This window comes from Loxodonta africana, chromosome 11, assembly GCF_030014295.1.
Source record: "Loxodonta africana isolate mLoxAfr1 chromosome 11, mLoxAfr1.hap2, whole genome shotgun sequence".
NCBI lineage: Eukaryota > Metazoa > Chordata > Mammalia > Proboscidea > Elephantidae > Loxodonta > Loxodonta africana.
In genome coordinates this window covers 48,182,637-48,197,898 of record NC_087352.1, presented here as the reverse complement: position 1 = coordinate 48,197,898, position 15,262 = coordinate 48,182,637, and the positions used below count along the sequence as shown (strand labels likewise).

The 15,262-nt window shown below is 45.6% G+C and overlaps 1 protein-coding gene across 1 annotated transcript in view; it reads right to left on the bottom strand.

Moving 5' to 3' along the window:
- CPLX4 (complexin 4) overlaps positions 1-15,262 on the bottom strand; it is a 41,846-nt gene that overhangs the window by 10,613 nt on the left and 15,971 nt on the right. Inside the window, exon 2 of the mRNA XM_003406277.3 lies at positions 14,921-15,008. Coding sequence (XP_003406325.1) covers positions 14,921-15,008 — 88 coding nt within the window. The remainder of the gene's footprint in view (positions 1-14,920; positions 15,009-15,262) is intronic.

The window sequence follows — 15,262 nt, the reverse complement described above, 5'->3', positions numbered from 1 at the left end:
GATGCCGCATAAGAAGAGGCCTGGCGATTTGCTTCCATTATTACAGCCAAGAAAGCCTTAGGGAGCAGTTCTACTCTGCACACATGGCGTTACCATGGGTCAGAATCAACTCGATGGCAACTAACATCAGTGATACCAGACGGCTAGACTGACTGATGGATTTGTTTCCCTTTGGCTAGTTGATTCGGCATTCTACGTCTACAGATTCTGCGAGAGTCATGGACTTTAGCTGTCACTGTCTTCACAAATTGCTCCTTCCTGTCCTGGTTGTGAGTGAGCAGAGCTACACTGGCCTCTAGACAGAGTGACCTAGCAATGCCAGGTTCCTGTCCTGCAGGAGCTTATAATCTAAGACACACTTGCTGCCTTGGTAGACCTGGGAAGGTTGGGGGAGTGCAATAGTTAAAAAAAATATAGTCATTTCACAAACACAGCCATAGAAAGTAACAGCAAGCAGTGGGCATGTGGTCTTCAGGCTGGATGGGGTAGGAAGCAGAAGTGAGCCACTTGCCGGCCAGGCTCAGCAGCTGTGTCCTTACTCGTTCTGAGCAGTTAGTGCTGATCGGCAGAACCAAGTATTTGTTCTCTCTCCCAGGGGCAGTGGCTCTTGACCCTAACTAAGCCTCTGAATGGTTTGTAAATATCTACCTCCAGCTCCCCACTTCCAGATATTTGGATATAGCCCCAGGCAATAAACCAAACCAAACTCATTGCCCTCGAGTTGATTCTGACCCCTAGCGACCCTATAGAACAGAGTAGAACTGCCCCATGGGGCTTCCAAGGCTGTAATCTTTATGGAAGCACACCGCCAAATCTTTCTCCTGCAGAGAAGCTTGCAGGTTCAAACTGCAAATCTTTTTTTTTTTTTAATTAATTTTTATTGTGCTTTAAGTGAAAGTTTACAAATCAGTCAGTCTCTCATACAAAAATTTACACACACTTTGCTGTTGTTGTTGTTGTTAGGTGCCGTCGAGTCGGTTCCGACTCACAGTGACCCTATGCACAACTGAACGAAACACTGCCCGGTCCCGATCCATCCTTACAATCGTTGTTATGCTTGAGCTCATTGTTGCAGCCACTGTGTCAATCCACCTTGTTGAGGGTCTTCCTCTTTTCCGCTGACCTTGTACTCTACCAAGCAAGATGTCCTTCTCCAGGGACTGATCCCTCCTGACAACATGTCCAAAGTATGTAAGACGCAGTCTCGCCATCCTTGCCTCTAAGGAGCATTCTGGCCACACTTCTTCCAAGACAGATTTGTTCGTTCTTTTGGCAGTTCATGGTATATTCAATGTTCTTCACCAACACCACAATTCAAAGGCATCAACTCTTCTTCAGTCTTCCTTATTCATTGTCCAGCTTTCATATGCATATGATGAGATTGAAAATACCATGGCTTGGGTCAGGCGCACCATAGTCTTCAGGGTGACATCTTTGCTCTTCAACACTTTGAAAAGGTCCTTTGCAGCAGATTTGCCCAGTGCAATGCTATACACTCCTAATTACTCTCCCCCTACTGAGACAGCACAGTCCTCCCCTCCACTCTCTCTCCTTGTGTCCATTCGGGCAGCTTCTGGCTCCCTTTCCCCTCTCCTTTCCCCTCCAGACGGGATATGCCAACATAGTCTCATGTGTCTACTTGATGCTAGAAGCTCATTCTTTACCAGTATCATTTTCCATCCCATATTCCAGTCTGAAGAGTTGGCTTTGGGAATGCTTCCTGTCTTGGACTAACAGAAGGTCTGGGGACCATGGCCTCTTGGGTCCTTCTAGTCCCAGTCTGACCATTAAGTCTGCTTTTTTACGAGAATTTGGGGTCTGCATCCCACTGCTCTCCTGCTCCCTCAGGGGTTCTCTGTTGTATTCCCTGTCAGGGCAGTCATCGGTTGTGGCCGGGCACCATCTAGTTCTTCTGATCTCAGGCTGATGTAGTCTCTGGTTTAAATGGTCATTTCTGTCTCTTAGGCTTGTAATTACTTTGTGTCGTTGGTGTTCTTCATTGTTCCTTGCTCCCGGTGGGTTGAGACCAATTGATGCATCTTAGATGGCTGCTTGCTAGCGTGTAAGACCCCAAGCACCACTCTCTCAAACTGCAAACCTTTAGGTTAGCGGCCAAGGGCTTAGCCACTGAGCCACCAGGGCTTCTTCCCCAGGCAATGTTGTTGTTGTTGTTAGGCGCCATTGAGTTTTTTTTGACTCATAGCCACCCTATGTACAACAGAACGAAATACTGTCCAGTCCTGTGCCACCCTCACAATCATTGTTATGCTTAAACCCACTGTTGCAGCAACTATGTCACTCCATCTCATTGAGAGTCTTCCTCTTTTTCACTGACCCCCTACTTTAACAAGCATGATGTCCTTTACCAGGGACTGGTCCCTCCTGATAACATGTCCAAACTACGTGAGACCAAGTCTTGCCATCCTCTCTTCCAAGGAGCACTCTGGCTGTATTTCTTCCAAGACAGACTTGTTCATTCTTCTGGCAGTCCATGGTATATATATTCATATTCTTTGCTAACACCATAATTCAAAGGCAACAATTCTTCTTTGGTCTTTCTAATTCATTGTCTAGCTTTTGTACGCATATGAGGCAATTGAAAATACCATGGGTTGGGTCAGGTGCGCCTAGTCCTCAAAGGACATCTTTGTTTTTTAACATTTTAAAGAGGTCTTTTGCAAAGATTTGCCCTGTGCAATAAGTCATTTGATTTCTTGTCTGCTGCTTCCTTGGGTGTTGATTGTGGATCCAAGTAAAATGAAATCCTTGACAACTTCAGTATTTTTTCCAGGCAATAACCAAAAAATAACCCATTGCCATCAAGGTGATTCTAAACCTTAGCCATCCTATAGGACACAGTAGAACTGCCCCACAGAGTTTCCAAGGAGCGCCTGGTGAATTCAAACTGCTGACCTTTTGGTTAGCAGCTGTAGTACTTAACCACTGAAACACCAGGCTGTCCCTCTAGGCAATAAAAAAAAATAGCACTGCTAAAAAGCTTTCCAGGTGATTCCAGGGTGTGCTGTGGTGTTGAGACTGTCGCTAATGTGCAGAGGTGTTGAGATCCTTGCCTGGGCCTTGCTAGCTGCTTCTCAGCTACCCCCCAAAAAACAAACCCATTGCCATCCAGTCTCCTCCCTGTAAAAAAAAACTGTTGTCATGGTGTCGAATCCGACTCAGAGCGACCCTATAGCACAGAGTAGAGCTGCCCCATAGAGTTTCCAAGTAGCGCCTGGTGGATTTGAACTGCCTACCTTTTGTTTAGCAGCCGTAGATAAGGGAGGTCAATATTATTTCTCCGTCATAAATGAGAACACCAGGTCAGAAAGGGAAAGTGACTGCCCAGTGTCACACAGCACTAAGTGGCAAGGCAAGATTGGACACCAAACGGACCTGACTCCAATAGCCATGTTTTTCTTGCTAAACCATCCTGGCAGCAGTGCTGGGTCCACACCTGCTAACAAGCTGAACAACATTTATGCAAGTATTTTCATCTCTCAGGACCTCAGTTTCTTATCTGTAAACGAAAGCCTTGGATTAGTGACCTTTAGGAGTCCCTGGGTGGTGCAAGTGGTTACGTGCTCCACTACTAGCCCAAAGGCTGGCAGTTCGAGCCCCTCCCCCAGAGAACGCTTGGAAGACAGGCCTGGCAATCTGCCTCTGAAAGGTCACAGCCTTGAAACCCTATGGAGCAGTTCTACTCTGCACACATGGGGTTGCCATGAGTTGGAATCCACTTGACAGCAACTAACAACAACAAAAACAACAAGAGCGTCTTGAGTCCCTGTGGAATGCCTTCCTAACGGTTTAAGACGGGCACAACTGAGAGTTGGGAATTCTCATTCCATGTAAGGCCTGATACATGCACACTCTCAATCAACATTAAAAGCCGACACTTCTCATTCAAGAAGTTAAATCTGCACCATCTGTCTTATTCAGATTGCCAGGCCTTTCTTTCCTGGTGTCCTTGGTTGGGTTTGAACCCCCAACCTTAAGGTTAGCAGTCAAGCACAAGTTATTTGTGCCTCTCAGGGATCTCTCCTCTGCTGCACCACACCACTGTTATTCCTTCTTCAGTCATTACTCAGGGCCCTCAGCACACCCCTAAGTCGGAATTGACTTGATGACAGCAGGTTTAGTTATTGATTTACCTTATAGGGCGGCTGTGAGGATTACATAAGAAGGCTGGTGTGGCTAAATAACGTGTATGAATTCCTACTATACTAAGTATCCAGTGACTTGTCCTTGCAGCCCCATGTCCCCTCTGGACTTTTGTCCATTGCTCTTTCAAGGGGAGAGCAGGATTCATCAACCGGATGGGGGCAGGGTGGAGAGGGGAGGAGGAGAAGGTGGCCTACTGGGCCCTGCCACCAGAAACAGCTGCTCAGAAACAGGAGGTTTTGATGTCTCAGACCCTGCTGGGCAGCCCAAGAACTCCTAATCTGAAGGAGGCTGGCAAATAAAGTTCACAGAACCACCTTTATTATTATTATTTTAAGAAGTAAGCTTAAATTCAGTTCTAATGGACCTTTTAATGTGACCTGTTTAAAAACAATACTATTCATAGATTTTTTTTCCAATATTCTTTATTCAAAATGAACGATGCCCTTAATACAGCAGACAAACAGCAGGTGTAACTAAATCATATAGCTCAGCAGGGGGCGCGACATGATTTTTCAATGACTAACCTAGATTGACAATTTCCCTTAATAGGATTAGGGTTCATTGTAGAACTATTTTCTCTTATTAATTTGGCTTGACTTACATATACATTTTGAATTGGCTGGGGAGAGGGGCTCATTTGTTTTTGGAAAGACTCTTGTGGCTTTATTTAAAACGCATTACTTCCTCTACTTAAAGAAGTATGACATTTAAATTAATAATATAAAGTCAACCTTTGTAATGTTTAGGCTTATTTTTTTCATGAAAATTTATTTTAATATAGCTCTTATGGCAGATAAATGATTTCTGTTGTTTTTGATACTTTGTTCTTTCGGTGCATCTTTTTTCTCACTAAATACCATCTATTCATTCAGCAAACGTTATGTGTTTGTGTGTATGTAACTTCTATATGTCAGGCACTGTACTGGGCACTGAGGATGAAGGTGAAAAAGTCGGCACCTTTATTATGGAGCGCACGGTCTAGTAGGTGAGGCTAACACATATATAGAGAATATTCAGGGTGGTAAGACAATGTCAAGGAGCTCTGGTGGTGCACTGGTTAAGCTCTCAGCTACTAACTGAAAGGATGGTGATTCAAACCCAACCAGGAGCTCCATGGGAGAAAAGACTTGGCCATCTGCTCCTGTAGAAATTAAAACAAACAAACCCATTTCCATTGACGAGTGAATTCTGACTCATAGTGACCCTATAGGCCAGAGTAGAACTGCCCCATAGGGTTTCCCAGGTTGTAATCTTTATGGAAACAGACTGCCACATTTTTCTTCTGAGGAACAGCTGGTGGGTTCCAACCACTGACCTTTTGGTTAGCAGCCGAACACTTAACTTCTGTGCCACCAGGGCTCCTTCCTATAAAGATTACAAATTAGGAAACCCTATCGAGCAGTTCTACTCTGTCACATGGGGTTGCTAAAAGCTGGAATCAACTGGACGGTACCCAACAAGAGCAAGACGATGTTAAAGATATGCATGAAAGGACTTAGGGGAACAAGCGGGAGAGTGACCCCATCCAGCCCAGGGTCCGGGTGAGAGGTCGAAGAAGACTGGAAGAAGCAGCACTAGACCAAATCTTACAGAAGAATAGGAGTTACCCCCTTGGGAGAGGGTCCCTGAGGAGCAGATGCAGGAGAAGGGTATGAGGAAGGTACAGCCTGGGCAGGGAGTGGCAGGTGAAGCTAGGGAGACAGGAGCCAAATCATGGGTGCAGGTCTGGGAGTTTGGATTTTATTTTAAAAAGGGATTGGAAGCCTTTTTTTTTTTTTTTAAACAGAGGAGGAACAGGATCAGACGTGTGTTTTAGAAACTTCACCTTGGGTTTTTGAGGGGGGCAAGACTTGAAGCAGAAAAGTGACTTAGGAGCTGTTGTAGCAATACAGGTGAGAAATGATGAAGGCCTGCAGTGGAGGATGAGTTGAGAACTATTTACTCACACACACAAAAAACAATCGCCACAGAGTTGATTTCAACTCATAGCTACCCTATAGGACAGAGAAGAACTGCCCCATAGGGTTTCCAAGGAGCTGCTGGTGGATTTGAACTGCTGACCTTTTGGTTAGTGGTGTTAGCTCTTAACTACTGCACCACCAGGGGTCCCCCATAAGGATTATAGCCTAGGAAACCCTATGAGGCAGTTCTACCCCGTCACATGGGGTCGCTAAGAGTTGGAATCGACTTGGCAGGACACAACAACAACAAACCGGTGATCTGCTTCCAAAAGGTCACAGCCTTGAAAGCCCTAAGGAGCGCAGCTCTACTCTGCAACATATGGGGTCATCATGAGTCAGAATTGATTCCATTGCAACTATTTTATTATTATTATTAATTACCCACACATTGAAAACTAGAGGAAGCCGACATAGGCTGGACATGTGTACATAAACACTGAAGTGATTTATGCACCAAACCAAACCCACTGCTTCTGAGTCAATTCCGACTCATAGCAACCCATAGGACAGAGTAGAACTGCCCCATAGGGTTCCCAACACTGTAGATCTTTACAGAAGCAGACTGCCACAGATTTCTCCGGCAATGATTTATGTAGTTGGCTGTATATATACTTCAAGGGTTCCAACAATGGACTCAAACATACCAACGATCATGAAGATGGGGCAAGTTTCCTTTTGTTATACATAAGGTCTCTCCGAGAGTCAGAGCTGGCTCATCAGCAACTAACAATGGCAACAACAACAATATATACTTCAGATTACTCAAGTTTGACTACCACACTTATTTGATTACTTATCTGATGACTGCAATTAAAAACGATCATCAAAGGACATCAGTAGGACAAATGCCGTTGTCATGAACAATTAACAAATTTGGGCTATGGGGCCTTTTTCTGTTTGTCTAGTGGGCCAGGCTTACATTGTTCCTTTTTAAAGAAGCCAAATTTGCTTTTCCCAATCAGCAATAGAGTAAAACTCTTTTTCCTAGGAAACACCAGCCAAATAATTTCTTTAGAAAACGCAGCTGTAATTCCAGAATGTGACGCAGTTACCCTCATTAGAGCTGACAGCTCCCGGGAAGACATTTTCCTCAAATCTGCTCTCATTGGGCCTCAGAAAAAGGAAGGGCTCAGACCTGCCTCCTGCTGTTATATAACCGCTGTGATGGTGACCCTGAGGAATTGTGAATGGGGTGCCCAAGGGGGTTGTCCTTGTTAGCCGGAGGGCACTTTGAATGTGTCAATTTCCCTGTGGACTGTTAATACTATTAAACTACTGCTGTTTACCCAGTGTGGATTTGATAAAATGGCACAGGGCTAAGGCTTCTGCCAACACTTGGGGAGGGCAGGTTGTTATTCGGAACCCAACAAGGTCCTGGAGCCTCTTGCTTTCTGCCCAGTACCATTTTCTTTCTTAGGCAGTAGTGTTCAGTTCTAAATTCTACCATCAAAGATGGAGACTCAGAATTTCAAGAGGATGTAGGGAGAATGAGGAGCCTGTGGGTGCTGCAAATGGTTAATGTGCTCAGCTGCTAACAAAAAGGTTGGCAGTTCGAGTCCACCCAGAGGTCCCGTGGAAGAAAGGCCTGGTGATCTACTTCTGAAAAATCAGCCTTTGAAAACCCTAGGGACCACAGTCATACTCTGACACACATGGGTTTCCACAAGTTGGCACTCACTCAGAGCATCTGGTTGGTTTTTTTGGTTAAGGAGAATAGGGCATTAAAAAAGCACTGAAGAATAAGGAGGCTCAACCCCCCTTGCCACAAGTAAGCTTTTTGACCTTGGACAAGTCCTTTGATTTATACAGGAGCTTTATGATTATGCAGTGAGTGTACACTTAGGACACGTGCTTTTTTGTGGTTAAAAAAGTAAGAGTTTAACTGGGCTTAGGACCATATTTTCTTGGGGCAGGTTGGTGAATTGGCACAATATAGTTCATAAAGATAATGTTCTACATCCTAGTTTGGTGAGCAGTGTCTGGGGTCTTAAAAGCTTGCGAGTAGTCATCTAAGACACAACTATAGGTCTCTACTCGTCCAGAACAAAAGAGGAAGGAGGAAATCAAAGACTCGAAGAAGAAACTAGTCTACAGGACTAACAGTCTACAGGAACCACAGCCTCACCTACCTTGAGACCAGAAGAACTAGATGGTGTCCAGCTACCACTACAGGCCATTCCACCCAGGGACACAATAGATGGTTCCAGATAGAATGGGAGAAAAATGTAAAACAAAATGCAAATTTCTAAAAAAATCCCAGACTTACCGGACCGGTAGAGACTAGAGGAACCCCAGAGGCTACCACCCTGGGATACCCGTTTAACTTGGAACTCAAACCACTCGAGGAGGCTATCTTTCAGTCAAATAAGATTGGTTCATAAAATAAATAATATAACCCGTCAGTACTATGCTCCTCTAAATAATCATCTGAATGAAACCAGCTGGTAAACATTTTCCCTAGACCAAAGATGACAAGGTAAGGGGAGACAGGGAAGCTAGGTTAACGGAAACAGAACAACCAAAATGGAAATAATGAGAATGCTGACATATTGTGAAAAATGTAACCAATGTCACTGAACAATATGTATAGAAATTGTTAAATGAGAATCTAATTTGCTGTGTAAACTTTCATCGACAACAATAAAATATTAAAAAACAACAACAACAAAAAAAAGAGTTTAATGAAAAGCTGATAGCATTCAGACACTGGCGTCAAGGAGTGAAGGTGGTATGGAGTCCAGGAACCCAGCTTTCTGGTGATGGCACTGCTCTAGGAAGAGAACTTAGAAAATGGAGAGGAAGAGATGGCTGGCATGTTCCTTAGATGGCCTCAGCTGCTGAGCCCAGGGAGGAAATCCACGTGAATATTCAGGAATCTGTTGTTCCCTTTCCAACTGTAACTCCTCCGGGATCGGGCCTCCATTAGCCCTCCCCTGGGCTGCTGTAGGGCATTGTTGGGTGGGCCAAACAGTTTGTGCTCAACTACTAACCAAAATGCTGAAGGTTCAAGTCCACCCAGAGGTGCCTCGGAAGAAAGACCTGGTGATCTACTTCTGAAAAATCAGCCACTGGAAACTCTACGGAACACAGTTCTATCCCTGCACACACGGAGTTGCCAGGAGCTGGAGTCCCACTTGATGGCAGCGCGCTTGGTTCGGTTTTGGCTGGGCTGCTAAAGGGCTGGCAGCACTGGCCACCTGCCTCTCACGTCTTTCCCCACCAGTTCATCTACACATGGCTGTGGGCCTGGCTTCGTCCATCACAGCCCCCAGGCCTTCTAGGGCCTCCTCGCTCCCTAGAGGAGCACCTAGGAGATGAAAGCCTACAGCTTCGATCCCAGTTGTGCTTTTCTCACGGCATCCTGAAGGTGCCGTTATACAGGGTCCCTCTGCACAATCAGACAAAGCTTTCAGAGTTCCAGTTCATCATAACCAGTTGCTCCACGTAAGTCAGCTAGATACAGAATAAGAATAAAAGCCCGGTACGCACCGTCTGGGACAGAACGACCCCCTCGCATTCTTCATGTCCCTGATTCATCTCCTCTCAAGGCCCAGCATATCCAATTCCGTCAATTCTTCCTCAGTTAGTCATTTCTAAACCTCTCACCGTTCTGGTTACTGCAGAGACATCTGAGACCCGTTTGTTCTCAAGCTCACACTCCTGGTGCTTGATGAGTGGATCCCACTCTGCAGAAGCTCGCTGGGCAGCCTGTCCCCACCTGCTCATTCACGGGGGCTATTGCCTCCTGCTTTGCATTGAAAGTCGCTTCTACAACGGCAGATCCGGCCCTTCTAAGCTTGCTAGCACAGTGGCCACTTTAGAATAAAATACACGATCTGGTCCTTAATATAAAAAAGGAGTCCCTGGGTGACGCTAATGGCTAACGGTTAAGCTCTCAACTACTAGCCAAAAGGTTGGTGGTTTGAACGCACCCAGAGGCACCTTGGAAGAAAGGCCTGGAGACTTGCTTCCGAATTGTCACAGCCTTGAAACCCCTGTGGAGCTGTTCTACTCTGCACACATGGGGTCGCCATGTGTCGGAGTCGATTTGAGGGCAACTAACAACAACATTTTTAAAATGAACGTTTAATTTTAAAAAGGGTTATCTCCAGACATTTCTGCCCCTGTCCCTGTCCTTGCCACAACCCACAGTCACCGAGGAGTGCTTTCTGCTCGGGCACGTGGCTGTGTTTTCCTGCTGCTGCTGTGGCCGCTGCTCTGGGAACACCAGGGGGCGCCAGGGAGCCTCCGGGCGCCGTCCACGCTAGAGCCCTGGGACCTGGTGGGGGGCGGGAGGGCGGGGTGGGAAGGAGCGGCCGTTTTGCTCAAAAGAAGAGTTGGCCCCTGCTGCTGATCCTCGCCTGGGAAATGTGTCTGTCTCCCAGCACCTCTTTTTCGGCCCCGGAGGCTATTGAAGGCCCCACTGCACCCAGAGTCTTGTCTGTGAAAGCAGGTGGTGAAGATGGGTGTGAGGGGCACAGGCAAGAGAGGCGGGTAACTCTGGTAACACGTGATAGCCACGGGAGAGGTAGGAGGTTTCCAAGGATGGGGCTCCACGTGAAGCACAAGGTGCTGAGTCGAGTTTGGGAAATTGGACATCTGGACAAAGTGTGCTATGACCCAGTAGGTTTTTTAATTTTTCTATTAATTACTGTCTTTCCAGAAAGTGTGCAGTGGATTAGAATTTCATTGTGCTTTACAAAAAGCAGGCAATTGTATTATTAGTATTTCTCCTACAATAGGCACATTCTTAAAACGCTGTCTATAGAATCCATTCTTACAAAGATGTCACCATAATACAAAAACATCCTTGGGAGCCCTGGTGGCACCGTGGTTAAGTGCTTGGCTGCTAACTGAAAGCTCAGGGGTTTGAATCCACCAGACTTTCTGCAGGAGAAAAGACCTGGCCATCTGCTCTTGTAAAGATTACAGCCTAGGAAACCCTATGGGGGCAGTTCTACTCTGTCACATAGGGTTGTTAGGAGCTGGAATTGACTTGATGGCACAACAACGGGGAGGCCCCATCTAAAAGTAATCTTTGCAATGAACCACTAAATGTAGAATTCTTTCAAGTGAAACTCTCATCCATGTATTTGAATTGCATCTAGAATTTAGTCACCAGACAACACCAGGGACAGAAGGGCCATGTGCCTGGACTGCTGGTTGTGGGACTCGGTGACATTTTACTGGAAGAGTGAGACAATGCAGGTTGTCCCCAGTGTCTCAGTGCAGTTTTAAGCCACGTGAAGCTTAAACCTTCATTTAAACTCTGGGACATCTTGGATATTGAGAGTCGAAAGAGCAGAGGCTTTGAGGCCAGAAGGAACTGTGTTCGAATCCTTTTGTAAGTTGGTTAGGAGGCCTAAATTTTTATCCTGGTTCTGTCACTCAGTAGCTGTGGGTCTCTGCAAAGCTATTTAACCCTCCTGGGCTGCAGTTTCTGCTTGTGTAAAATGCACCCGTGGCACTAGATTATTAGATGGACTTCAAAGTTCCTTTTAGGGTCCATGTAAAAATTAGGTGTGGTTACAAATGCACTACGCATTCGAAACAGCTATAGAAAAAAGTGTATTTAGAACTTGTATTTTCTGAGCATCAGTAACCATGCAATGCAAGATACTGCCCTCCACTGTGACAGTTTATCCACTTCCCTCCTGCTCCCCCTTCCCTCGCTGGCTTAGGGAGCAGTAGCCTATCCAGATATAGTCACTGTCACTCTCCAGGGTCTGCCCCTCTCCAGCGAGGATCTGAATGTGCACATTCTTATGGCCATAATTCTTTCCTCGTTCATTAGTTTCTGTTGGAAAAGCTCGTGTCCCAAAGGATATCTGGGTTCGGAGATCAGGGAATTGTTTTCTCTGCAGAGCATCAAAGCCTTGCTGCTAAGCCTGAAGTGTCACCAATGAGGACCTGGAAATGAGTGAGACAGTAGCCTCACCATTGTGAAAGGAAACAATCAATAGCTCAGATTCTTGAGGCTCAGAGACCTTGAGTTGTACTGTTTACACACACTGGAGCCCTTACCCAAGGCAGGACTAGCTTCGATACTTCACTTATTATTGTCAAAACATAACTTTTGTAGGTATTTTGTAGGGTCACTATGAGTCAGAATCTACTCAACAACACACAACAATAAGAACTGGTGGTGCAAATGATTAAATGCTCAGCTGCTAACTGAAAGGCTGGTGGCTTGAGCCAACGCAGTGGCTCTGCGGAAGAAAGACCTGGCGATTTGTTTTTGTAGAGATTATAGCCCAGAAAACCCTATGAGGCAGCTCTACTCTGTCCCATGGGGTTGCTGTGAGTTGGAATCAACTCGATGGCACCTAACAACAAGAAAGAAATAATGAAAATAATGTCTACTGACTGCTTACTATTTGTCAGGCATTGTACTAGGCCCAGGAAACCGTGGTGGCACAGTGGTTAAGTGCTATGGCTGCTTACCAAAAAGTTCCGCAGTTCGAGTCCACCAGGCGCTCCTTGTAAACTCTGTGGGGCAGTTCTACTCTGTCACATAGAGTCCGACTATGAGTCGGAATCAACTCAACAGCAACGGGTTTGGTTTTGGGTTTGGTACTAGGCCCCTTATGTATCTCAGACAAGATATATGTATCTTGTATCTCAGACAAGACCCTATGAAGTAGGTATCATTTCCCCCACTCTATAGATGAGGAAACTGAGGGTCAGGTGTTTCTAAAAAGCCATTTGAAGGGAGTCCCTAGTGGTGCAAACGGTTAAGCAGTCGACTACTAGCTAAAAGGTTGGTGGTTCGACAGGCTGGATGACCTGCTTCCCAAAGGTCACAGCCTTGAAAACCTTATGGTGCAGTTCTACTTCACACACATGGCGTTGCCAAGAGTCAGAATCCACTTGATGGCAAATAACAACAACAACAATGTGCTAATACATAAAAAAAAAAAAAAAACCCCAGTGCTGATACATAGAGATGTCCAAAACAAGTTATACTAAAAAACCACCTGAGGGTGTACTGTATCAGAGTGGCAGAGCCAGAGCAGAGACCCAGTGCTCCTTAGATCTCCAAGATACATCAAAACAATGAATAAAATTGTTCAAAGTTGTCAAAAATAAATCCTTAAAAACCCCAACCTCACAGATACATATGCCCGATTGATCATCTCTATGCATGTATTCAATTTCTAATTCATTCCAAACAAGATTTGTGGTCCTTTAATCAGATGGGCCCAAGAGGGTAGGGGACAGACTCCAGTTCAGTAGCGAGAATCTGAGCCAGGCTTGCCGCCTGGGGAAACTAAAGCCACCAGTGACGTGCTTGGGAATTTCAGGAAGTACAGCGGACAGTGAGAGCTGAAAAAACAGTGTTTAGAAATGTCTCCTTTTTCCAAAATGCAAGCACAGTGGTAAAAAGTATTAAACCTAAAAGGAGGGGCAAAAAGCAAGGGCATTTTTAAAACATACAGGTTGCAAATGAAAATGAATTCACTGTGAGCAGAACCTGGGTTCCTTGGCATCTTTGGGATGGACCTTCTCCCTGGCTGGGGCTGTTGAACTCTTGTGATTTCAGCAGTGGCCTTGCGAAGGAAGTAGACTCTCACTCAGTCTAGTGCTGGAAGCTTCAGGAGTCAGCTCTTTGGGGGCTCTGCAGGGACCCCATTGAAGGAACTGGTTTAGTAGCACTTTCTAAAGCCATCCAGTTGAGATGGGGATGGCGCTCACACCTGGGAAAGGATCATAGGCTTTGGAGGGACCTTTGTCTTTGGCTTCTGCAGATGGAAGATGTTCTCAAAGGGAGGGTGTGCTTTTGGAATACGGAGCTGAACACCTAATCGGAAGGTGGTTCCCAGGTGGGAAAGACGGGGACAGAGGAGGTGAGCCAGAGGAGCAAGATGCTGGGCCCTCCGTCGCCACTGGACACAAGCCCTGGACCAGGGCATCCCGAGTCATTTGCCAGAACAGACAAGTGCAGCCTCTTCCAACCACTAACCCAACTGCGGACTCAACCAGACACTCCAGGTGTTCATCTGCTCAGCTAGCACTGAGATGGGTAAGACTGTGCTAGGTAGTGCCCACAACTACTACATCACCTCCAAAAACAAGGCATCGAATGTTGCCTTTAAAGAGAGGCAGAATGTCATAGAAGGTAAGACCTCGGACTCTGCCACTTCCTGGCTGTGTGACCTTGAGCAGGTGCTCTGGATTGAATTGTGTCCACAAAAAGCATGTGTTGTAAATCCTACTTATACCTGTGGTTATAGTTCCATTTGGAGTAGGGTTTTCTTTTTTATGTTAATAAGGCAGTATTAGTGTAGGGTACGTTTTAAGTCAATTTATTTTGAGATATAAAAGAGCAGCTTAAGCAGAAAAAAAAAAAGCACGAATGAGGGAAATAGATGCCACGCCACATGAGATCGCCAAGGAACCAAGAAACAGAAGCTGTAAAGAGACAAGGACCTTCCCCAAGAGCCAACACAGACAGAAAGCCTTCCGCTGGAGCCAGTGCCCTGAATTTAGACTTCTAGCCTCCTAAACCTTCTGTTTGTTAAAGCGCATCTACGTCATCTACAGGTGTTAACTCCATTTTGTTGAGAGGAAATGGAAGTTCATAGAGGTTAAAGGCTGGAATCCACATTGTATGAACTCCTAGTTCAATGCTTTTTTCACATATCGAAGCCCTCAATGAAGATTAAGACAAAAACATGTGTGTGTGTATACATATATATATATTCATGAAGGTGACCCTTTGCTGATGGTCAAATAGTCTCTGTTTTTATTAATCAAGACGTGATGATATGTTCCTTGTGTTAAGATTGTCTTACCTTTGGAAGTCTGTATTTTTCTCGGAGATGAACTCTGAGGCATGCCCTCTCTGCCTTTTTTTGTGTAAACGTGGCATCTCTTTCCATCCTAGAAGTTAAAGAAGAGGATAAAGTTGCGGACAAGTTAAAGAATGTCATAAGGACATAGAGAGCTCAGGTCATTCCAGCCCCTGCTCTGACACACCCCAACACTGAGATACACTTCCCAGTCCCTGGTGCAGGTGGACACCTGGGCAACAGGATATTTACTCTAATGACTCAGTTTACCCATTGCCATCAAATCAGTTGTGACTCATGGCAGCCCCATGTGTGCAGAGTAGAACTGGTCCATAGGGTTTTCAA